The sequence below is a fragment of the Lingula anatina genome, chromosome 8 (genome assembly GCF_051362555.1).
Source record: "Lingula anatina isolate TDL-2025a chromosome 8, LinAna3.0, whole genome shotgun sequence".
Classification (NCBI taxonomy): domain Eukaryota; kingdom Metazoa; phylum Brachiopoda; class Lingulata; order Lingulida; family Lingulidae; genus Lingula; species Lingula anatina.
The window spans coordinates 14,858,216-14,881,867 of record NC_141774.1 but is presented as its reverse complement, the minus strand read 5'-3'; the positions used below and the strand labels follow the sequence as shown (position 1 = coordinate 14,881,867).

The window sequence follows — 23,652 nt, the reverse complement described above, 5'->3', positions numbered from 1 at the left end:
AACCGACGACGAATACATTATCAAAAATTCTTTACAGCTTCAATTTATGTCCGGCAGTACTACATGTACGTCATGATCCGCACGTACCAGATAAAGGGCGTCTTTGGCAAAATTTTGCCTGAGGCGCTTGCATATTTGGAAGACACAAGTCTCACTTTGACCGGCTGGAGCTACCTTTCTCGCCTTGCGCTGACGTTATAAGAGACAAGAAGAAAAGCGGCTGACTATTAAAATCTGACACAGTAAAGATGGAGAATAACAAAGTTCTCTTTGCTGCTTCTTTCTATATGTTGGTACAGATACAAGTGGTTTTGTGCACAGATACTCCTGTAGTCAAGACAAACCTGGGAAATATTGTTGGAGACAGAGGAGAGGTGGATACCGGTGCCAGTAAGTTGACAATTGCCACCGTTAGTTAACTTTTATGTCGTACTGTGGATGGTTTTCTCCTAAAATATCGTAGACTGAGGAAAAAATGATGAGGGCACATATATGCTTCTTGTGTGGGTCCATGCAAGAAAAATAACTAACAAGTGGGAATTTGAAAGAAAGAAAGGGAGGCAAAGAGAGGGAGAAAAGGGGTAGCTAGACAAATAGAATTTCTCTTTTCCCGCACATAGTAATAGTAATACTCCGAGTAATATTGACCATCCGTCGTTTGACAGCAAGAGAATGAACAAGTTAACTCTCAAAAAATTTCTAACTTGCTTGTACAAAATGTTCTTTCCCCCCTAAATACCATGTTTTATCTAATTTGAACACGGGTTATATGACATGTTTCATGGTTTTATATGTTTGGCACGTTTAACCCTCTGGCATCAGATACGAGCGATCAAATAGCTCTTAGGCAATTAGAAAATAAGGAATGCGCGTATATACATGTATGACTGTATATATATTCCGAACTATTTCACCCATTACACTGTTTATTATCAACAACTTTTTTATAAGTGTGTGTGTGTGTGTGTGTGTGTGAAAATGGTACCGAATTATTTCGGGGTAATATAATTCCTGTATTTTACACTATATATTCAATGACTGAATTAACTGCTGATCGGTTTCTTATAAAGAATCAATGTATAAACATGTGTATACTACCCAGGTAATATACATATACTCAAATACCAAAAAGGTATCACCTACCGCAATTATTTGCATTGCAATGAGGGTTCCTATGGTTTAAATTTTAATATTACACAACAAGTATCAACCGAACAACGTATGAATTGTTGATGTGATTAGTGGACTAATCTACTAAGTGTAACCATTGAAATACCCCAAAACCAATTATTTTTAATATGCAGCTTCTAAGTGAGAGGGAAACTTTTTGTACCAAGAGATTGACATAGATTCGACTATTGGCCAGCTGAATTGCCCGAAGGCTGGGTTGTTCCATGAAAACCATTCAGAGGGATAGTCAGCATCATTAACAAACAGGCGTATGGGCAAATTTGCCTGGGTAAGGCTGACCAAAAGAAACTACACTCAGAGAAGTTGGAAACATTCGATAGGGAGCGCCAGTATTTGTTTGCGACCGATGTACTTCCGGCCATGGTTTCACTGGGTAAAGAAGCTGACATGGTTGTCGCACATCCTCGTCAATCCCAACCATGCTCTAGGGCAGTTTAGTAAAACATATTGGACATCCAGTGTCCTCAGTCGTCAGAATTTCAACCGGTATTTGGAAGTCACAAGTCTCGTACGTCACACCTGTGTACCCCTGCAACTCCATATTTGGAAATCATAACTCTCGTACATCACAGCTTTGACAGCCTGGAACTGCCTTTCTCGCCTTGTGCTGACGTTATCTCGTGCAGACGAGACAAGAAGCAAAGTGGCTGACGCGGAGTTAGATGTTTGAACTAATAACATCTTGCAGTCGAAGGTCAGTATCACAACACAAGCAACACTGCTTAAAAAACTGATTTTGGTGTAGCCATTGCGCAGCCCTTATAGTGGTATCGGGCATACAGTGTATCTGTCAAACTTGGCATACGTCAAGCACGTGTATTGTGTTTATATCTTCAGCAGCAAATGTTCTTTGATAAGCAAAAAATACAAAAACATTGAATATGCCTTCTTCCTTCAGAAACATATTATTTATTTTTCACTTTACATCTTAAATACAGTAAATAAAATTAAGTAAAGCAGAATTAAATCTGTTTTACGTTTCATTTTGGTCTAATGACATTCAACTGCAGATTCACTGCGAGGCAGTTCTTTTTGATTGACGGAGATTGTGCACTGTCGTTGTTCCTCAGGGGCTACTGTTGAAGCCCGTGAACAGATCCAGCTTCACAGTGTCCCTGACACTCAGGGCAACACACGACAGATATGTATGCAAACTAATGAACTCCACAGTTTAGAGATACTAATTCGCATGGAAGAAAAATAATTAGTCCCCTGAGAAAAATCAAAATGTTTGCAGCAAAACTGAGCCAAGTTTACAAGAATTCTTGGCGTCCTTTCCAATTTTAAAACAGTACCTTATATGCTTGGTGCTATTGGTCTGATTGCAGTGGGGGAGGGGGGGAGGGGGGGGAGGGGGGAGAGAAAAATAGAATATTTTTAAATTAATCATGTGAAACCAACCGTGACTTAAAATATTAGATATTCATGAGAAACCAGAGGGCGCAGTTAATTACGCATGCGTGACAGGAAGGACATAAAATATACTCAAACGAACCCTGTGCCAAGACACGCTATAAAGATATAAATGGGGTGTAAGGTGATACAGTTCATCATCATACATAATCACTTTTCAGTGAGCATATTTATGACCTTTATTGAGCATCTCATCAAGACCCATCTATAACGTTTGAGTTCGGACGGTGATGAACGAACAAACAAACAAACAAGCGAAGGTGCAAACGTAACAAAACAAACGGAGGTGAAAAAGTGATGGACAGTCAAAGAGTGAGGATATTTTTGGTGTGGTACCCTGTATTATTATAGCCTCTGAATAAAAAAAACTGGATCCCCCTTCTTCTTGTCCCTTTGAAAGGCTGGAGCTGCTTGAATTTACAAGCTCAACTCCTACTCTTGGGGATAGCCGAAAATATGATTGTATAAAAGATGCCGAGAATTGGTTCGCTGGCCAATGTTTCTGTGTTACCATAGGGAAAGGTTTTCAGGCTTAACTCAACACCACAGCCGAACATTTCCACTAAAGCTGATTATTATTTTATATCTAATATTACCTTCTAACAATATTGGATAATTCACCAGAGAGTGGAATTATAAAGCGGCGTTAATATTTACGGCAAATAATATAACCGGCGACGAGAACGTTATCAAAAATTCTTTACAGCTTCATTTTATATCCGATAGTACTTCGTCATGATCCGCACGTATGTACCAGACTAAGGGCGTCTTTGCCAAAAATATTTGGAAGATACGAGTCTCACTTTAACTGCCTGGAGCTGCCTTTCTTGTCTTGCGCTGACGTTATAAGAGACAAGACGTAAAGCGGCTGACTACTAAAATCTGAGACAGCAAAGATGTCGAGTAACAAAGTTCTCTTTGCTGCTTCTTTCTGTATTTTGATACCAAGAATGTTATTTAAATTTAGATGGCCAACCAAATTTTGATGACATGGTTGTGTATGTCTCAATAACAAATCAAAGAAGTTGTATGAGCAAGGAGGTTGCTGTTATAAAAGAAAAAAAAAGAGAAAAAGCAGAAAATATATCGAAAATACCATCAAAATGGCGTCCATTTTTGTGTAATTCCGACCCTACCTCTTTTTAGGAACAGTTTGTTTAGGGTTTGAATGTATTATTGAAGCAGGAAATACACCTACTACAAGAAGATATAATAAACAGAATGTGCAAAAGATTATTTAAAGAAAAATTTATTTGAAGTCACTGAAAAACTATCACAAAATTACCGTAATGAACGTTACATGCCGTGTCCCAGCCCAATGAAAATTTCATCTAATCCTACCTTTCCGTATTAAAACTCTTCAAGTCTGTCGGTTAGTTTGTGTCACGAAGTCCATGCTAATGTCAGTTTTCTTAACAATTTCACATTTCTTGCTCAACAAGGTCAATTTTTCTTCACTGTGTCCCATGTAACGTTCGTTACACTGAAACTTCAGAGATCGATTTTTATCAGACGATTTTAAAATGCCGCATGAAAATTATACATCAATAGCAATCTTTTCCATACTTTCTTACTGATGACGTCTCGCACACGAATGGCTTCTTTTACACACCAAAAATCCAGCTCAAAGTGGCACGTGTCCCATTCTCATAACATGTAATGCAGTGACGCTGTCGAGGTCGGATGCAGGAGCACACGTGTAATTCCCTTTATTTAATCGCTACGGGACTGTTTATAGGGATCTTCTTTTTATGAAGGTGAAAAATACTGAATTTAGTGTCATTTTTCTCCAATAGTTTCAACATAAATCCATATGTGTATTGATTGATTCTTACCATTTGATTAGTAGGGTGACTTCGTCTTAACTTCCGTTTTTCGTATGTGTCACATGGTAACGCGGTGACACCGTATTCATGTTCTCTTGTTCTCGAAAACTCAATCATTGAAATTGAATGACATTTTTAGCTCTATCTTAAATTAAGACGCTACACTGTATTCACTGCGTTTAAAATTTAACTGTCTGTAAAAAACGGAATTAATGGATTTCTCGCAACACTAACGTTATGTAACGTACAGAGACACAATGAAGCACCGAAAATGGGTGAAGAAAATGTTTCCCAGTAATTAGTATTTGCCACTCATAATGCACTGTACTTTGTTTGAATAAGCAATAAACTATTTGTAATCTTAGGTTTCCCATTGTTCCTTATCAGATTAAACAGATTCCTTGTATGATTTTTTTCAGAATCCCAAGAGTGGATGCCTTAGTAGAGCACAGAGCAGATATCACCAGTGGTCCACAGCTTTCAGAAAGAATATTATAATACTGAATTTTGTGTTACACTGAACTTCATTTTGTTAAATTTTGTATTTAACTGAACTTTATTGTGTTAAAATAATAATAAATAATAATTATTCTGACAAAAAAAAAAAAAAAAAACTACAATCTGGAACATTCTTTAGATCAACTTTGTTCAGTGTGTGTCCCACGTAACAGAGTTACAGTTAACAAAATGTGTCCATTATTCCTCTGTGTTTGTCAATTCTAATTTAAAAGCATGTGAGAGTGATGTTCCCCTCATGATTGAAGTGTGTGTGGATAACAGCAAAAATATTGTTATTATTTACATGATTATAAAAAGTTTTTGTTCCCGCGTCACTAACGTTACCATGTCCCACATATTCACCTTTTTTTTAAAATTAATTATGAAATGTGGATTGAATTCTTCAAAACCAGTTTTAAAGCAATGAGACAACAACCCCTTATGATTTAAACTAAAACTAAAAACTTCCCATTAGATTTCATTAGTTTGTGCAACATATATTACCCAGGGTGATGCGCCTTGGATATGGTGGGTATAGCTGTTCAACTCTCCTGTGAGCCCTAAAAAGGGCATCTGCTGTTTCCCTTTTTATGAAATGATAAACTGTGATGGTGTAGCAATCACATTGCAAAACTACAGCTTCCCAGAGAACATTTGAAATTTTTGGCCAAATTCAACATTTTGTAACCACTAGCAAAGAATGACAGATATATATATATATATATATATATATATATATATATATATATATATATATATATATATATATATATATATATCAAACTATTTCACCCTTTACACTGTTAATTATCAGTTTTTTTTATAAATATGTGTGTGTGTGCGTGTGAGTGTGCGCGCGTGTGTGAAAATGGCACCGAAATATTTCGAGATAATATAATTCCCGTATTTCACACTACATATTCAATCTCTGAATTAACTGCTGGTATATTACTTATAAAGAATTAATGAATATACACATGTGTATACTACCCAGGTAATATACATATACTCAAATACCAAAAAAATATCACCTGCCGCAATTATTTGCATTACAATGAGGGTTTCCATGGTTTTAATTTTAATATTACACAACAAGTATCAACCAAACATCGTATAAATTGTTGATGTGATTAGTGGATTAACCTACCTAGCGTAACCATTGAAATAACCCAAAACCAATTATTTTAATATGAAGCTCCTAAGTGAGAGGGAACCTTTTTTACCAAAAGATTGACATAGATTGGACTATTGGCTAGATGAATTGCCAGAAGGCTGGGTTGTTCCATGAGAACCGTTCAGAGGGATAGTCAGCATCATTAACAAACAGGCCATATGGGCAAAATTGCCTGGGTGAGGCCGACCGTAAGAAACTACACCCAGAGAAGAGAAAATGTTAATAAGCCTTCCGCGTAAAAAACGCTTCATGATTTTTCAGAGCTTGTCTGCAACATTTAACAAGAACAGGGCATACCAAGTTTCTGAGCAACCGTCAAGAAACGTCTGCACAGTCGCCGTTATTTTTGTAAGGAGACCAAGGATCCTTGCCATGAACCGTCGACAGGACACACCCAGTATAAGTCTTGTATGGGGGGTATTGGCTGCTATAGTGTAGGCGAGCTGGCAGTGGTCAATGGGAACTTTAACACAGAGCCTTGCTTCCATACTGTACAAAACACTAAAATATGGCTTTAATTTTTTACATGTTTAGTTCATTTATGGGTGGTACAATCAGAAAGTTCCTTATAGAAGTTGAATAAAAAATAATAGTTGATGACAGGATTTTCTGCATCACTTTACGCATTGCTTTAGGGGTGACACTTTTTTGGTAAGGGATTATAGTACTTTCTTTTTTGTTATTGATAGACGTTTTTTGCAGTGGAATAAAACAACAGTTTTGACTTCGTGAAGGGAAATTTTATGGTACAAGACAGCTAAAATAATCACATTACTGTCAATCTGCTAACAAGTGCTATGAAAATGCGTGTGTGTGTGTGTGTGTGTGTGTGTGTGTGTGTTTGTTTGTTTGTTCCCACGTGCGCGCATGCACTTAGTCACGCTCAAGATGGAGTGAAATGTGACAGGTGAGCTACATTGGTGACGATCTTTCAAAATACTCAAATCATCTCTAGTGCAATTAGCATTCATATAATGATTTTCTGAAATTTTCTTCTATAGGCACAGGTATAGTTGATCGCTTCCTTGGAATACCATACGCAAAACCCCCAGTTGGGACTCTTCGATTTGCCAATCCCGAGCGTCATCCTGGATGGGGAGAAAGCATTCGACAAGTGAAACAATTCGGTCCTCACTGCCTGCAGCAAAACAGCTCTATTAACCTCTACGTCAACCTAGGTCGAACAATCACCAACTTCACACAGGACGAAGATTGCCTGTTTTTGAACTTGTTCGTGCCACGTGGTGTTGACGCTCTACGTGAAAAGGGCGTTCGTCTGGCAATTCTTATCCATTTTCATGCCGGTACGTTCGTGGGAGGAACAAGTGCGACATTTAATGGAGATATCCTTGCATTGGAGTCTGACGTCGTCCTTGTCACTTTTAACTACAGACTGGGCTTTCTGGGGTTCTTCAGCACGGGGACTGACGAGGCTAGAGGAAATTACGGCCTGTATGACCAACACTGGGCTATTAAATGGGTACGGGAGAATGCTGAGGCGTTTGGCGGAGACCCTGATCGCATTACTCTTATTGGTGATGCATCAGGAGGAGCGTCGGTGGATTATCAGATGATCTCTCCACTAAATCGTGGTTTGATACAGGGAGGGATATCAGTGAGTGGGTCGATCTTAGCCCCTTGGTATCTGACCGAGTCTTTGAACGTCAGTTTGGAGTTTTCGAAAGTGGCCGGATGTGATATGCATGAACCAAGTGCAAGACTCCTCTGTCTTCGCAATAAAGACGCTCAGGAATTGGCAGAAATAAGGGAGGAAGGGTTGAGAGGACTCGCCTGGCGACCAAGTATTGATGGAGTTTTAATACCAAGACACCCACGAGAGCTACTGAGAGAAAACGTGACATCCGGGCTTCGGTATATGGTAGGTGGTACCTCCCATGACGGCAGCTTCTTCACATTTTCTTTATTAGGGGATCCCCCTACTGTGTCCCAGCAACGCTTCAATCTCGAAATATTTGTATCACTGCTCTATCAGTTCAAGGTGAAAAGCGCGGGAACGGCTGTTGCTAGGTCCTTGTTTCACGAATACGGCCTTATCCAAGACCCCATGGATCCTTCGGATATTTTGACTCAGGCGGTGCAGCAAAACACTGACGTTTTCTTCGGAATGCCAGCAGAGGAGGCGGCTAGATTGAACGCAGCGGGAGGTGCCACAACGTATAAATACACATTATCTGTCCGACTTGGCTATCCATCTTCTTACTTACCTAAGGCTGATTTTGTACGAGCTGAACAATTTGATACCCGCATTCTGTATTTTGGTGTTTTTGAACAGCACCCGGATGTATATAATTTGACAACTGAGGAACTGGAACTTGGAAGAACCATCAGGCGGTATATAGCTAACTTCGCCAAAAATGGGTAAGGGTCAGGTAACATATCGGAAATATTTACTGCAATTGAAATCTTAATGATATTGATGAATGAAAATACAAAGTACTTGATGCCCATTAAGTTTTAATTGTACCAATGACCATCAACTGTAATTTAATTAGTATGAAATATCCCTCTACAAAAGGACTTATGTCAAATATGACTTGACTACGAAGTCAGAATGCACTATTGTGTACGCTCAATATCGTTTTCATTGTTTTGCTAATCAGTCAACACTCTCGTCTTTTCAGTGACCCAAATGTTGGTGACCCAGTCAACGTCCAGTGGCCTGAATATACAGCGTCTTCCAGGCAATTCATCAACCTGGACACGCCCACCACCGTGGAAACATTCGATAGAGAGCGCCAGTATCTGTTTGCGACCGAGGTACTTCCGGCTATAGTGGCAGTGGGTAAAGAGGCTGACATGGTGGCCGCAGGTACATGTCAATCCGAACCTTGATCTAAGGCAATTTGGAGAACATATTGGACACCCAGGTTACTTCGTCGTCGGTATTTCAATGGTTGATGAGGAATGCATAGTTATATGTGTCGTCATATACGGCATATCTGCGTAGTGCATGTTTGAGTATAAGTTGATATATGTCTATGTACTAGTAATTAAAATTATAAAATTTTATTGCCATATGTATCTGTGCCCTGACCTTTATCCTTTATAATGACTATCCTTACACGATTTTGCCTTAATATTATCAATATTGATAATCATCCATACTATGCCCTGATCCAATATATTATCATGGTTATGCCCAGGTGCCAATGTATATATATATATATATATATATATATATATAAATAAAATAAATAAATAAATAAATAAAAAACAAGAGACATGTAATAACCCCGACTCAATATTGTGTACCAAGCAACAGTTACTACAAAGAAATATGCATGAAATATATAGGCCTTTGTGATGGGTAATTCAAGCTGAGATATCATTAAGTCATTTAGGGACAAAAAAATATGCTTTAGAAACTTAATACATTTGGAAATTAAAAGAAAGTAACACCCAGTATGGCATTAGATGGGACATCATACAAAATCAGCGCCGCAAATGAGAAATCAGCACCAATGCAACCTTTGCCAGGATGAAAAACTGTTAATAATGATAACACCAGATACTCTAAATAAAATAACTGAAATAATTACCATGTGTCGGCATAAGGTGACGTAACTGACACGGCGTGCGATGTAAGTGTCGTTACGCCGTGTACATAAACGGCTAAAAAAAAAAACATTTTCAAATAAACCTCCTGACGATCGGGCATACCTTCTGGGTATGCCCTTGAAGCTCGAAGTCGGGGTTATTATATGTCTCTTGTTTTTAATTAATTTATTAATTTTAATTGTGCATAAATGCTCCGGACTGTTGAGCACTATGTGCCACACTCACGCTTGTTATATATATATATATATATATATATATATATATATATATATATATATATATATATATATATATATATATATATTGCTGGGTCCAAGGTCAGATATTATAAAAATTATATATATATTGCAAATATGGGATTTTAAATAAAAGGTATTGGTCAATATATAGGTAGTTTTTGTTGACATTAAAAGAGAAGTTGTTCTACGCAAGATAAAAATGGTTTTCATTTCTTTTCTCCTTTTAAAATATTTCTGTCATTGTTTTTATTTATTTTTTTTTTGTACCTCATTTAGGTTGTTTCAAAATATTTAAATGAGACAGTAAAGATGATAACTTTAATGCTTTCAAAAACAAACAAAAAATATTAACGAGAAAAGTACTCAGACAAGGAAATACAAATTGCGTTATATTTTTAATTTATTAATCAACCCATACATACAGAGTCATGCTATTTGAAGGAAGCTTAGTGGCATACCGATGGGAAAGTCGTCTTAGCACAATAAAAAAAATTGCAGCAAATTTTCGCCAAGGTTGCAAGAAGTTTTTGCATTCCTTCCACATGTAGAATAGTGTCGAGTAAACCATGTGCAGTAGGGAGTAATATAATGGGATAAATTTAAATTAGTCACGCTGCATCAGCCTAGACTGAGTAGTAAATATTCATGAGAAACCAAAGAGGCGGAGGTAATGACGAATGCTTGACAGGACAGAAATAGAAAATAAACACAAAGGAAAACTGCGCCATGACGCGCTATACAGATATAAATGGGGTGTATGGTAATACAGATCATCACCAAACTGTAATCACTTCTAAGGTAGCCTATTAATGGCCTATCTTGAACATTTCATCAAAACCCATCCATAAGTTTTTGAGTTAGGCAGGTGATGAACGAATAAACAAACAAACGGAGGTGGCAACATAGCCCCGTAGATGGATGTTATAATGGACAGTTGACGAATGTGGATATTTTTGCGGGGTGACACCCCATATTATCAAAGCCTTTGGTGAAAAAAAAATGGATCCCCTTTTTGTCCCTTTGACAGGGCCTTTTCCAGTTCCCTGTTCACTGCTACAAACACTGTTGGGGATAGCCGAAATTACAAAAATCACGAACGTTTATAAGGACGCCCAGAACCGATTCTCTGGCCAGTGTTTCTGTATAGAGAATCCAACACGGAGGCTGGCGCTACTACTAGTGAAGAAGGCTTTCAGGCTTTGGCCAACATCAGATCCGAACATTTCCGTTGAAGGTAGGTCCTAATTCTTATTTGATATCTAATATTACCTTCTGACAACAAAGGATGATAATATGAATCTTCGTTTTTAAGAAAGACTGTAGTAAATTATATTTAAAAAAGGTATCAAGTCCGAAAAACCGACTCACTTACCTTTGGCTTGTACAGCACGAACCAGATCGAGTGTATATAAATACAGTATAACTGATTGAAATATCTAGTGTTTGGAGAGAAGTCATCAGAGATTGTAATTTTAAACCGTATAAAGTGATCATAGGGCAGAATAACCGTATATGCTGGTCCCTTTTGGGTTTCGTAGGGTGTTAATATTTACGTTAATTTAAGTTAAGTTTATGAGGCGTGGCGAATACATTTTCTTACATGCTTTACCGCTTCACTTTCTCTCCGGCAGTATTACGTAATCATCACCTAGATAAACGTTGCGGCTGACTATAAAGATCTGCGACAGCTAAGATGGCGAGTAACAAAGTTCTCTCGGCTGTCTGTTTTTACATTTTGGTGCAGATAGAAGTGGTTTTGTGTACAGATACTCCTGTGGTGGGAACAAACCTGGGGAAGATAGTTGGAGACAGAGGAGAGGTGGATACCGGTGCCAGTAAGTTGTTTACTACCATTAGTAAACTTATATGTCGTACTGTGAATGTGTTTCTCGTACAGTGTAGTAGACTGATTGAAGTGGTGGGGGACCAAACAAAGAAAAAAAAAAACTATCAAGGTTAGTGTGGGCATTTTAGAAAGAGAGATTAAGTGGAGGGGGAAGACAAAATGAATTTTCCTATTATGTGCACATGAAAGGAATAATCCAAGAAATAGTAACCCTCCGTCGTATAACGCAAAGTGAGCGAAAAAGGAAAGGTCCCAGAAATATATTTCTGCTTGGACACAGAATGTTTTGTTTACCCCAAACACCTCATTTCTATCTAATTTTAACACAGAGTATAGGACATGATTTTTTAATAATTTCATGTTTGGCACGTTAAACTCTCTTGCATCAGCCACTGGCCGTCAAGTTGCTTTTACGCCATTATCACAATAATGAATATGCTGTAATGATACTTGTATACTTGCACTACGAAATCATTTAGTTTGTGTCAGATTTACGTAAAGTCGTTTAAAGAAACCCCAAGGACAAATAATGACCAGTTTAATAATTTATTTGTTGACGCTTGCTAACTACATGGCCTACGTGAACTCTCCAAGTCTTTTTAGTTCTCCCAAGCGGCCTCTTAGGTCTCCCAGATATTACTTCTGAACGTACTTATATCCAAATTCCTTATCTGCACTATTGCGCATTGCATACAAATTTTAATTACTCAAATTCCACACGTTCACTTGCGAGTCAAATGCACAGTTAAGCGACCGCTTAGAATTAAATTACAAGTCTGTGGGTTATTTTTGTGAACTGAACAACGCGTATATATTACTTTATTGATTAACCAAGAATGTTTCATCCTTTACACTGTTTTTATCAATGTTTTTATTTCTATAATTGTGTGTGCGTGAGTGTGCGTGCATGCGTGTGTAAATGGAACCGACCTATTCCGGGGTAATATAATTTTATATAATATATTCACTGTCTGAATTAACCTATATTATTATTTATTTTTGTGGGGATTGCTGCTCATCATTTTCTTATAAAAATTTTTTATAATATATATATATATGTAAGGTTTAGTTTACTTTTGTTGTGATTGAGGAGCCTGGTGTCCGGCTCATCTAATGCATTCATTTACATAAATGACAAGTTTTCATTCAGGGTGGTGCCTCATGAGTTTTGCACTTTATTTCATTCATCACAGTGTCTCCGTAGGAGGAACACATAGTACTCTTACTTTTGAATCTGTTATTTCTACTTGAAATTTATAGTTTAAAGGAATGGCAGAAATGGTGAGTTTTAATACTGTTTATTGATTATTATTGATTATTGATGATTAGTTATTTATTATTGGTGATTATTGAAATGTATAAGTTTTTTGAGTAAGTAAATTTGAACACGTAAATAACCCTTAGTAAGTACATTGTTGTAATTTTCTTTTTCTTTTCTTCTTTTTTAGTTTTTACGTGTCTTGTGAATCCATGTGAATAAACCAAGATCCAGTGAAAAACACATGCCTTTTCTTTGACTTTTAATACACCTATATAGTCCTTGTGTGCTATATAAAAAGTAAAAACATTTCTCAATCATCCCACGGAAATTTCCATCATGGCCTACCACGGCAGCTTACAAGATTTCGGACTATCTCATAGACGATTCAGAACCAACAGTTTGCGTTCGGCATCGGAATCCCAAAGGACAAAAGCCGCACTCGCTATTGCTAATGCTCAGTTGGAATTCGAAGAAGCGGAAACTGCACTAAGGCGTCGGTATCGAGAGCAAGAGCTAAAAGACGAAATGAGAATGATTTCCCTACGAGCCCAGGTGAGACGGCGGGAAATTGAGGCTGAAATTCAGGAAGACGAATCTTTGTCGGAACACAACTTCACGATTGATCGCTACTTTAATTCCATGGAAGAAGGTAACGTTGATACCATTGATGCACATAATCTGACAAATTCCGATCATGTTTCTCATCAACATATCAGTGCACAACAGCAACATCAGAGTGAGCAACAGCGGTCACGCATGAATGCACTTCACCCGCATTCCACGCAACAGCTTCAGCAATTAGGAGTGTCATATGAGACGGAGCCCACTCAACCGAAACCGATGTCAAGGACAAATCAACCACAGCAGTTCCCTACGGCAGCCCAGTCGTCACAACCGTCACAGCTACCACAACCGTACATTGTGCCATCCTATACAGATCCAACGATGACGTTAAACCCACATGCAACGGAATATACACCTATGACGGCGCAGTCAATAGGTACGTCTACCATAGAGCAACAACGTCAGCTTATCATGAATGACCAAGTAGCACACTTACTTCTACAACAACAACGTGCTTTACAAGAAATCACGCTGAACCAAGAAATGCCCAAACGTGAGTACTTGTATTTCAATGGTGATCCGGTATCATACCCGACTTTCATAAGAAACTTTGAGACTAATATTGAACAAAGAGTACCAGACTTTAGAAGTAAACTGTCATACCTCATACAGTACTGCACAGGTGAAGCCAAAGAAGCCATAAAAAGCTGTGTCATACTTGAACCAGAGGAAGGTTATTTACAGGCTAGAAACATATTACAGACTCATTTCGGACAAAAACACATTATCATCAAAGCTATGTTGGAGAAAATAGTAACAGGTCCTCCCATTAAAGCGTCAGACGTTACACGACTCTCCAAGCTCTCAAGAGACATGACTACGTGCCAAATGACAGCATCCAAGATGGGATACTATGAAGATTTGAATTCTATGGATACTCTGGAAAAAGTGGTCCGGCGATTACCGCAATATCTCCAAGCTGGATGGGCCAAACGTTCCGGGAAATTGTTTAATCAGTGGATTGAGGTCAAGTTCAAGGATCTCGCAGATTACCTGGAGGAAATGGTACAGATTGCCAACTCAAGGTTCGGACAATTGGTAGGATCCAAGCCGGATGTGAAACCTAAGTCAAAGGTCAGTTGTCACAACCCGTCCTATAAGACCACTACCCTAGCCACTAACATTCACCCTGCCGAGAAAAGCAACAGTAACTCCAACAAGTCCCAGCCATCGTCAGTCCAGAAAGACCCGTGTGTGTTTTGCTCTGGAAATCATACTATCAAGCAATGTTTCAAATTTGCTAGAATGAATTACAGCGATAGGAAAATTTTTGTGTCGGAAAACAAACTGTGTTTCAATTGTCTTCAGTCCAGCCCTTCGCACACTGCAAGAACGTGTCAATGGAAACAATTGTGTCAAGTCCCTGGATGTGGCAAGCGACATCACGCGTTACTACACCCACCCTGTGTACCTGCCAACAGCTCCGCACTGCAACGTGAGCCTGGTGCCAACGCTACGTCTGTTGTTACTGACCCCGTAGTTGCAGTCCAGAGTGCAGCGGTAGCGACAGGAAGAAGAATCAGTCTACAGATTGTCCCAGTGACCGTGAGCGACGGCAATGGTGGACCGATTATTGAAACTTATGCATTTCTAGACAGTGGATCTGATCACAGTTTATGTTTACACAGTTTAGCTGAAAAGTTAGGTGCCAGAGGGAAACCTATCCAGTACAGTGTCAGTACAGTTAACGATGAAAGTTGCGTGAACCAAGGGCAAGAAGTACAGCTAGAAGTGAAAGCCATCAATAGCCAACAAGGATTGATTCTAGATCAAGTTTGGACGACCGACAGACTACCGATCTGTGAAAAGAACATTCCAAATAACTCCGACATTTCAGAGTGGAGCCACTTGAAAGATGTACGACTACCGGAGCTAGATGACAAAACAGTTACCATTCTCATTGGTAATGATCACCCTGAAGCTCATTGGCGCATAGAAGAGAAGCGAGGAGATAAGAAACAACCGTACGCGATCCGAACGATTTTAGGATGGACTATATTAGGTCCCATGAAAAGACCAAATGATGGTGACGTCACGGTTAATTTCATTCACGCAGACCAGGTACTCGGATGTGACAATTCTCTGAGAGGCTGCGATTCCATTTCTACCCAACTAAGCAAGATTTACAACAGTGAATTCAGTGAGTCTTCAGTTAGCAGCAGCCAATGCATGTCGTTAGAAGATAAGAAAGCGAAGAGGATCATGGATGAATCCGTGGTATTTGTTGACGGACATTACCAAGTTTCACTTCCTTGGAAGTCAGACGAGCTCTTACCCAATAATAAGCCAGCAGCTGAAAAGCGCTTGAATCTGCTCAAAAGACGTTTACAGCGTGACGAAAAACTACGAGAGAAGTATACTCAAGCTCTTCAGGAGTATATTGATAAAGGACACGCTCAGAAGATTGACCACAGAAATCTGCATAATAACAGCAATTCTGTTTGGTACTTACCTCATCACCCTGTGATCAATTCAAAGAAGTCTAAAATTAGAGTTGTCTTCGATTGTGCAGCGAAATATGCAGGCGTTTCGCTGAATGATTCCTTGTTACAGGGTCCGGATTTAACCAATTCACTCATTGGAGTTCTCCTTAGATTCCGCCAGGAGAAGATAGCCATTGTTGCTGATATTGAGCAAATGTATCATCAAGTGAGAGTGCACCCTGATGATCGTGACGCCTTACGATTCCTATGGTGGCCGGCAGGAGATCTCAGCAAACAACCAGAAGAATACCAAATGCTAGTCCACGTGTTTGGCGCTACTTCCTCTGCAAGTTGTACAGTCTACGCTCTTCTCAAAAATGCAGAAGATCATGGAAAGGACTTTGATTTCCAGACCGTTGAAACTGTCTACAGAAACTTCTATGTTGACGATTGCTTAAAGTCTGTAGAGACCGTTGATGAAGCTAAGATGATGATTACTCAACTCACCTCATTACTGCAGAAAGGTGGATTTCATCTGACCAAGTGGATATCGAACCAGGAGGAAGTTCTATCCAGTGTGCCCACTGCGGAGCAAGCACCGTCGGTCAGAAATGTAAACTTTGACAAACAGCCGATAGAACATGCGTTAGGCGTACAGTGGAACATAGAAAAGGATACATTTGGATACTGCGTCCGTGAAAGGGATGTAAAGAATACCCGCAGAGGTATTTTGTCATTTATTGCATCAATATATGATCCACTGGGTTTTGCAGCGCCACTTATTCTCAAACCTAAACAGATACTCCAAGAATTGTGTCGGGAAGGCATTGCGTGGGACAGTGACTTACCTGCAGAGCATCTTAATGCATGGACACAGTGGAGAGAAGGATTGGACAATTTACAAACAATTGAAATACCAAGATGCTACAAATCAGCTCAATTAGCAGATATTCAGTCCATTGAACTTCACCATTTTTCAGATGCCTCCTTATCCGGCTACGGCATTGTTTCCTACTTGCGATTTGTTGATATTAACCAGCAAGTATCTTGCAACATTGTCATGGGAAAATCACGTGTAGCGCCTCTGAAAACAGTGACTGTTCCACGAATGGAGCTGACAGCAGCTACATTGTCTGCGAAAGTTCACAAACAAATGATGGAGGAGCTACAACTGCCCATTCATCGTGTTGTTTTCTGGACAGATTCTACGATTGTGCTCCAGTACATTCGGAATTCCGCGACCAGATTCCACGTTTTTGTTGCCAATCGTCTACAAATGATACATGATGTTTCATCCCCGTCGCAGTGGTATCATGTTGATTCAGATCAGAACCCGGCAGATTACGCTTCCAGAGGAATACAGCTCAGAAGTGATAACGGTGATGACATACAGCGTTGGTTACATGGCCCAGCTTTCTTGTATCAGCCCGAGATACACTGGCCGAAACAACCAGATAATCTACATGAAATTTTAGAAAATGACAGAGAAGTGAAACGTAAATCAGCTCAAGTACATGTCACTACGTCGTCGGAAGTATTTGACGGTGTAGAGCGATTGTTACATCATTTCTCATCGTGGTATACTTTACAGAAATCAGTTGCCTGGATTTTGCGTTTTAAACGCTACTTACTGTCCCGCGTGAGACAATTGACAGTAGATAGAAACAATGAACCATTAACAGTACAGGAAATCGCGCTTGCTACTGATGCTATTGTGATGTATGTACAAGCAAAATCATTTCCCAAAGAGTGCAACGTTGTATCATCTGCAATGACCAAAAAACCTGATTCCAAGGGATACGTGAGCCCATTGCGCAAGCTATCTCCGATCAAAATTGATGGGATTCTGTGTGTAGGAGGACGTCTCCAGAATTCAGCAATTTCTACTTCACAGAAACACCCGAAAATTCTTCCGCATGATCATCACGTCACTGAAATCATTGTGCGACACTATCACATTAAAGAAGGACATGTGGGAGCATATCACGTGTTATCTGTGATACGTCAAGAATTTTGGATAACGCGTGGATTGTCAACAGTGAAAAAAGTCATTCGCAAGTGCATGGTGTGCCGCAGATGGAATGCAGTTCCCAGCAGTCAAGTTATGGCCCCACTTCCAAGAAGTCGTGTGACACCAGGGAAGCCACCATTTCATTCAGTAGGTGTCGACTACTTTGGACCACTGTTAGTGAAATGCGGAAGACGAACAAATAAGCGTTATGGTTGCATTTTTACGTGCATGGCGACTAGAGCAGTTCATTTGGAGATATCATATAATCTGTCATCAGACTCGTTCATTCAAGCAGTTTTGCGTTTCATTAGTCGGCGAGGACCGCCGTGTGAAATTTTCAGTGACAACGGGACCAATTTCACAGGTGCTGAAGCAGATCTAAAACGCATTTTACAGCAGTGGAATCAAGAAAAAATCAGTGATTCTCTGTTACGACGCAACATTCAGTGGTATTTCAATCCTCCAAATGCAAGCCACGCAGGTGGCGTATGGGAGCGTTTAATCAGATCAGTGCGGAAAATCATGCGTTCGATTTTGGGAAATAGATTGGTGGATGACGAGACATTAATTACTGTACTTACTGAAGTTGAGAAAATCATGAATGATCGTCCGTTGATCCGCAAAGCAGACCATTATTACGAACTAGAAACTTTGTCACCAAATCAACTACTGTTGCTGCGTTCGAATCCCTGTTTGCCCGCTGACAATTTCACAGAACGTGATCAATATAATGAACAGTGGAAACACGCGCAGTTAATTGCAGACCAATTCTGGCAGCGATGGATTAAAGAATACTTGCCTGTGCTTCAGGAGCGTCAGAAATGGCTCCGACCAGCAAAGAACTTTGAAAAAGGTGACTTTGTTTTACTTATTGATGAAAATGCCTTTCGCGGCCAGTGGCCTAAAGGACTGATAGAGGAAACTTTTCCTGATAAATACGGACATGTGCGCCAGGTGATTGTTAAAACAGCTAAAGGACGCTTTCGCCGTGATGTGCGAAAATTGTGTTTATTGGAAGGAAATTTTGTTTAATGTGCAATACAATGCATTTAAGTGACAATGACTTTATAAGACATTTTTTGAGTAAATTAAATAGTGTTTATATTTGATTAGAAAGGCTATTTTGAATCTTGATTAAATCGCCTTTCGGTGGCCGGTATGTAAGGTTTAGTTTACTTTTGTTGTGATTGAGGAGCCTGGTGTCCGGCTCATCTAATGCATTCATTTACATAAATGACAAGTTTTCATTCAGGGTGGTGCCTCATGAGTTTTGCACTTTATTTCATTCATCACAGTGTCTCCGTAGGAGGAACACATAGTACTCTTACTTTTGAATCTGTTATTTCTACTTGAAATTTATAGTTTAAAGGAATGGCAGAAATGGTGAGTTTTAATACTGTTTATTGATTATTATTGATTATTGATGATTAGTTATTTATTATTGGTGATTATTGAAATGTATAAGTTTTTTGAGTAAGTAAATTTGAACACGTAAATAACCCTTAGTAAGTACATTGTTGTAATTTTCTTTTTCTTTTCTTCTTTTTTAGTTTTTACGTGTCTTGTGAATCCATGTGAATAAACCAAGATCCAGTGAAAAACACATGCCTTTTCTTTGACTTTTAATACACCTATATAGTCCTTGTGTGCTATAATATATATATATATATATACACTCCCCTACCAAAAAACAAGTGTCACCCCTACCACAACTGTATGCATTGCTATTAGGGTTTCCATGATTATAATTTTACTATTATATAAATACTACGCCACCGATCATCATTTAAATTGCGGAAATGGGTAGTGGAACATTCGGATCATCTGAAAAAAAATTCCTTGAATAAAGTTGAATAAAGAGCACTGGCTAATGACATGAGTTGCTGTTTCACTTTACGCATTGCTTTAAGGGTGACACGTTCTCAATATTATTGAAAAACGTTTCCTGTAGTGGAATAAAACTATTTTGACTTCCTGCTGGGACTTTTTATAGCACAAGACATCTAAAACAATTATATTACTGCTGGTAACGTAAGCTACGAAAATGTATGTGTGTTTGGGTGTACGTGTGCGCGCATGCCTTTGTCTGTGTGTGTGTGTGAGAGAGTGTTTTTGTTCCCACGTGCGCCAAAAGCTGGTTCGCACTAGAGATGGAGTGAATTATGACAGGAGAGCCACTGTTGAGAAGAATGTGACGGTTTTTCAAAAAGCTAAAAAAGTAGTATCTAGTACAATTAACATTTTTCATATGATTTCCTTCTATAGGCGCAGGTATAGTCGATTGCTTTCTTGGAATACCTTATGCAAAACCCCCAGTTGGGAGACTTCGATTTGCCAATCCTGAGCGTCATCCTGGATGGGGAGAAAGCATTCGACAAGTGAAACAATTCGGTCCCCACTGCCCGCAGCCTGACAGCTCAATTTCCCTCTACGTCAACCTAGGACGAACAATCTCCAACCTCACACGGGACGAAGATTGTCTGTTTCTGAACGTGTACGTGCCACGTGGTGTTGACGTTCTACGTCAGACGGGCGTTCGCCTGGCGATTCTCATCCATTTTCACGGTGGTGCGTTCGTGGCAGGAACAGCTGTGACTTTTAATGGAGACATCCTTGCACTGGAGTCTGATGTCGTCCTCGTCACTATTAACTATAGACTGGGTTTTCTGGGGTTCTTCAGCACGGGGACTGACGAGGCCAGAGGAAATTACGGCCTGTATGACCAGCACTGGGCTATTAAATGGGTACAGGAGAATGCTGAGGCGTTTGGCGGAGACCCTGATCGCATTACTCTTATTGGTGATTCGGCAGGAGGGGCGTCGGTGGATTATCAGATGATTTCTCCTCTAAATCGTGGTTTGATACAGGGAGGGATATCGGTGAGTGGGTCAAGCTTGGCGCCTTGGTCTCTGACCGAGTCTTTGAACGTCAGTTTGGAGTTTTCAAAAATGGCCGGATGTGATATGCCTCAACCAAGAGCAAGACTCCGCTGTCTCCGCAATAAGGACGCTCACATATTGGCGGAGATAAGGGAGGAAGGTTTACGTGCAGCACTTGACTGGCGACCAAATATTGATGGAGTATTTATACCAAGACACCCACGAGAACTACTGGGAAAAAACGTGACATCCGGGCTTCGATATATGGTAGGTGCTACCTCCCATGACGGCAGCATCTTCACACTTCCTTTTGCAGGGAATCCCCCCACTGTTGCACAGCAACGCTTCATTCTCGAAACTTATGCATCACTGCTATATCAATTCAAGATGAAAAGCGCGGAAAAGGCTGTTGCTAGGTCCTTGCTTCACGAGTACGGCCTTATCCAAGACCCTATGGATCCTTTGGACATTTTGAATCGGGCGGTGCAGCAAAACACTCACTTTCTCTTCGGAATGCCAGCAGAGGAGTCGGCGAGACTGAACGCAGCGGGAGGTGCCACAACGTACAAATACACATTATCAGTTCGTCTTGGCTATCCACCTTCTTACTTACCTAAGACTGCTTTTGTACGAGCTGAACATTTTGATACCCGCATTCTGTATTTTGGTGTTTTTGAACAGCACCCTGATGTATATAACATGACAGCTGAGGAATTGGAGCTTGGAAGAATGATCAGGCGGTATATAGCTAACTTCGCAAAAAATGGGTAAGGATCAGATAGCATACAATTAGATATCGGAAAAAAAAAAAATATATATATATATATATATATATATATATATATATATATATATATATATATATATATATATTTCTGCAATTGAAAGCTTGATGATAATTGTAAATGGATATACTTACTTAAGTCCTTGATGCCCTTTAAGTTTCAATGGCCCCAATGTCCATCAACTGTAATTTAATCAGTATGAAATCATATATCCCTCTACAAAGGACCCATGACAAGTATGTCTTTACTACGATGTCAGAATGTCCTTTCGTGTATGCTCAATATAGTTTTTCATTGTTTTGCTAATCAGTCAACACTCTCGTCTTTTCAGTGACCCAAATGTTGGTGACTCAGTCAGCGTCCATTGGCCGCAATATACAGCGTCTTCCAGACAATTAATCAACCTAGACACACCCACCACCGTGGAAACATTCGACAGGGAGCGCCAGTATCTGTTTGCGACCGAGGTACTTCCGGCCATAGTGAGAGTGGGTAAAGAGGCTGACACGGTGGGCACACGACCTCGTCAATCCCAACCATGTTCCAGGGGAATTTGGAGAACATATCGGACACCCAGGATCCTCAGTCGTCGGTATTTCAAGCGGTTGATGAGGAATGGTTAGATATAAGTATGATCACACACGGCATTTCTGCGTAGTGCATGTTTGGGCATAAGTTGAAATAAGTTGAAATATGTCTATGTAGTAGTAATAAAAAGTTCATATATCTGTGCCCTGACCTTTATCATGACAATTCTTACACGATTTTGCCTTGATATTATTGATATCGATAATTATCGACATTATGCCCTGATCCAAGATATTATCGTGGTTATGCCCAGATGCCTTTATGTGCGCTGCTTTTATATATATATATATATATATATATATATATATATATATATATATATATATATATATATATATATATGGATAGGTCCAAGGTCAGATATGATAAAATATATTTTAAATGTGGTATTTTAAATAAAAGGTTTTGGTCAATATATGTTTTTTTTTTTCTTTATTTTTTTTTTGTGTGGCGTTATCTCTTGTGCACATTAAAAGAGAAGTTGTTCTTTTCTCCTTTTAAAATATTTCTGTCATTATATTTCTTGATAAACATGTATTTCCTGTGCCTCATTTACCTGTAGCTTGTTTCAAAAAAATTAAATGAGACAGTAAAGATGAAAACTTTAATGCTTTCAAAAACAAACAAAAAATATTAACGAGAAAAGTACTCAGACTAGGAAATACAAATTGCGTTACTTTTATTTATTTATTAATCAACCCATACATACAGAGTCATGCTATTTGAAGGAAGCTTAGTGGCATACCGATGGGAAAGTCGTCTTAGCACGATAAAAAGTTTGCAGCAAATTTTCGCGAAGGTTGCAAGAAGTTTTGCATTCCTTCCACCTTTAGAATAGTATCGAGTAAATCATGTGCAGTGGGGAGTAGTATAATGGGATAAATTTGAATTAGTCACGTTGCATCAGCCTAGATTGAGTAGTAAATATTCTTGAGAGGGGCGGAGCTAATGACGAATGCTTGACAGGACAGAAATAGAAAATAAACACAAAGGAAGCCTGTGCCATAACGTGCCATACACATATAAATGGGGTGTAAGCTGTGACACAGATCATCACCAAACTTCACTTCTAAGCTAGCCTATAAATGACCTAACCTGAACATTTCATCAAAACCCATCCCTGACTTTTTCAGTTAGACTGGTGATAAAAAAAATAAATAAATAAATAAAACAGAGGCGACTACATAGCCCCTAGACGTAATAAAAGGCAGCGGGCGAAGGAGTACATTTTTTGCGGGGCGGCACCCTGTATTATCAAAGCCTTTGGTAAAAAGGACCTTTGCTGCCTCCCTGTCCACTGCGTCAATCACTGCTG

The 23,652-nt window shown here is 39.3% G+C and overlaps 3 protein-coding genes and 1 long non-coding RNA gene across 4 annotated transcripts; all 4 read left to right on the top strand.

The window, feature by feature from the left end:
* Window positions 1-248: 248 nt before the first annotated feature.
* Window positions 249-8,955, top strand: LOC147760447 (fatty acyl-CoA hydrolase precursor, medium chain-like). Its single transcript, XM_087018777.1, has 3 exons — window positions 249-390; window positions 7,104-8,481; window positions 8,745-8,955. Exons 1-3 carry the CDS (start codon window positions 249-251, stop codon window positions 8,953-8,955), a joined length of 1,731 nt encoding a protein of 576 aa, XP_086874903.1.
* Window positions 8,956-11,380: 2,425 nt separating this feature from the next.
* On the top strand, window positions 11,381-22,602 carry LOC147760444 (fatty acyl-CoA hydrolase precursor, medium chain-like). The gene is made up of 3 exons (XM_086994339.1): window positions 11,381-11,755; window positions 20,351-21,731; window positions 22,081-22,602. The coding sequence occupies exons 1-3, from the start codon at window positions 11,614-11,616 to the stop codon at window positions 22,370-22,372; spliced, it is 1,815 nt and encodes a 604-aa protein (XP_086850465.1). The 5' UTR covers window positions 11,381-11,613; the 3' UTR covers window positions 22,373-22,602.
* On the top strand, window positions 12,820-13,267 carry LOC147760446 (uncharacterized). Its single transcript, XR_015330826.1, has 2 exons — window positions 12,820-13,047; window positions 13,215-13,267. It is a non-coding gene; the product is annotated as an uncharacterized LOC147760446 (long non-coding RNA).
* LOC147760445 (uncharacterized) lies at window positions 13,538-19,688 on the top strand. Its single transcript, XM_086994235.1, has 2 exons — window positions 13,538-19,468; window positions 19,636-19,688. Exon 1 carries the CDS (start codon window positions 13,553-13,555, stop codon window positions 19,115-19,117), a length of 5,565 nt encoding a protein of 1,854 aa, XP_086850361.1. The 5' UTR covers window positions 13,538-13,552; the 3' UTR covers window positions 19,118-19,468; window positions 19,636-19,688.
* Window positions 22,603-23,652: the final 1,050 nt, after the last annotated feature.

Bases quoted from the DNA above. Each gene is read 5' to 3' on its own strand.
- LOC147760445 (XM_086994235.1), top strand. From the start codon at position 13,553: ATGAGAATGATTTCCCTACGAGCCCAGGTGAGACGGCGGGAAATTGAG.
- LOC147760444 (XM_086994339.1), top strand. From the start codon at position 11,614: ATGGCGAGTAACAAAGTTCTCTCGGCTGTCTGTTTTTACATTTTGGTG. The intron at 11,756-20,350 runs GTAAGTTGTTTA...TTCCTTCTATAG, and splicing joins AGAGGTGGATACCGGTGCCA to GCGCAGGTATAGTCGATTGC. The intron at 21,732-22,080 runs GTAAGGATCAGA...TCGTCTTTTCAG, and splicing joins GCTAACTTCGCAAAAAATGG to TGACCCAAATGTTGGTGACT.
- LOC147760447 (XM_087018777.1), top strand. From the start codon at position 249: ATGGAGAATAACAAAGTTCTCTTTGCTGCTTCTTTCTATATGTTGGTA. The intron at 391-7,103 runs GTAAGTTGACAA...TTTCTTCTATAG, and splicing joins AGAGGTGGATACCGGTGCCA to GCACAGGTATAGTTGATCGC. The intron at 8,482-8,744 runs GTAAGGGTCAGG...TCGTCTTTTCAG, and splicing joins GCTAACTTCGCCAAAAATGG to TGACCCAAATGTTGGTGACC.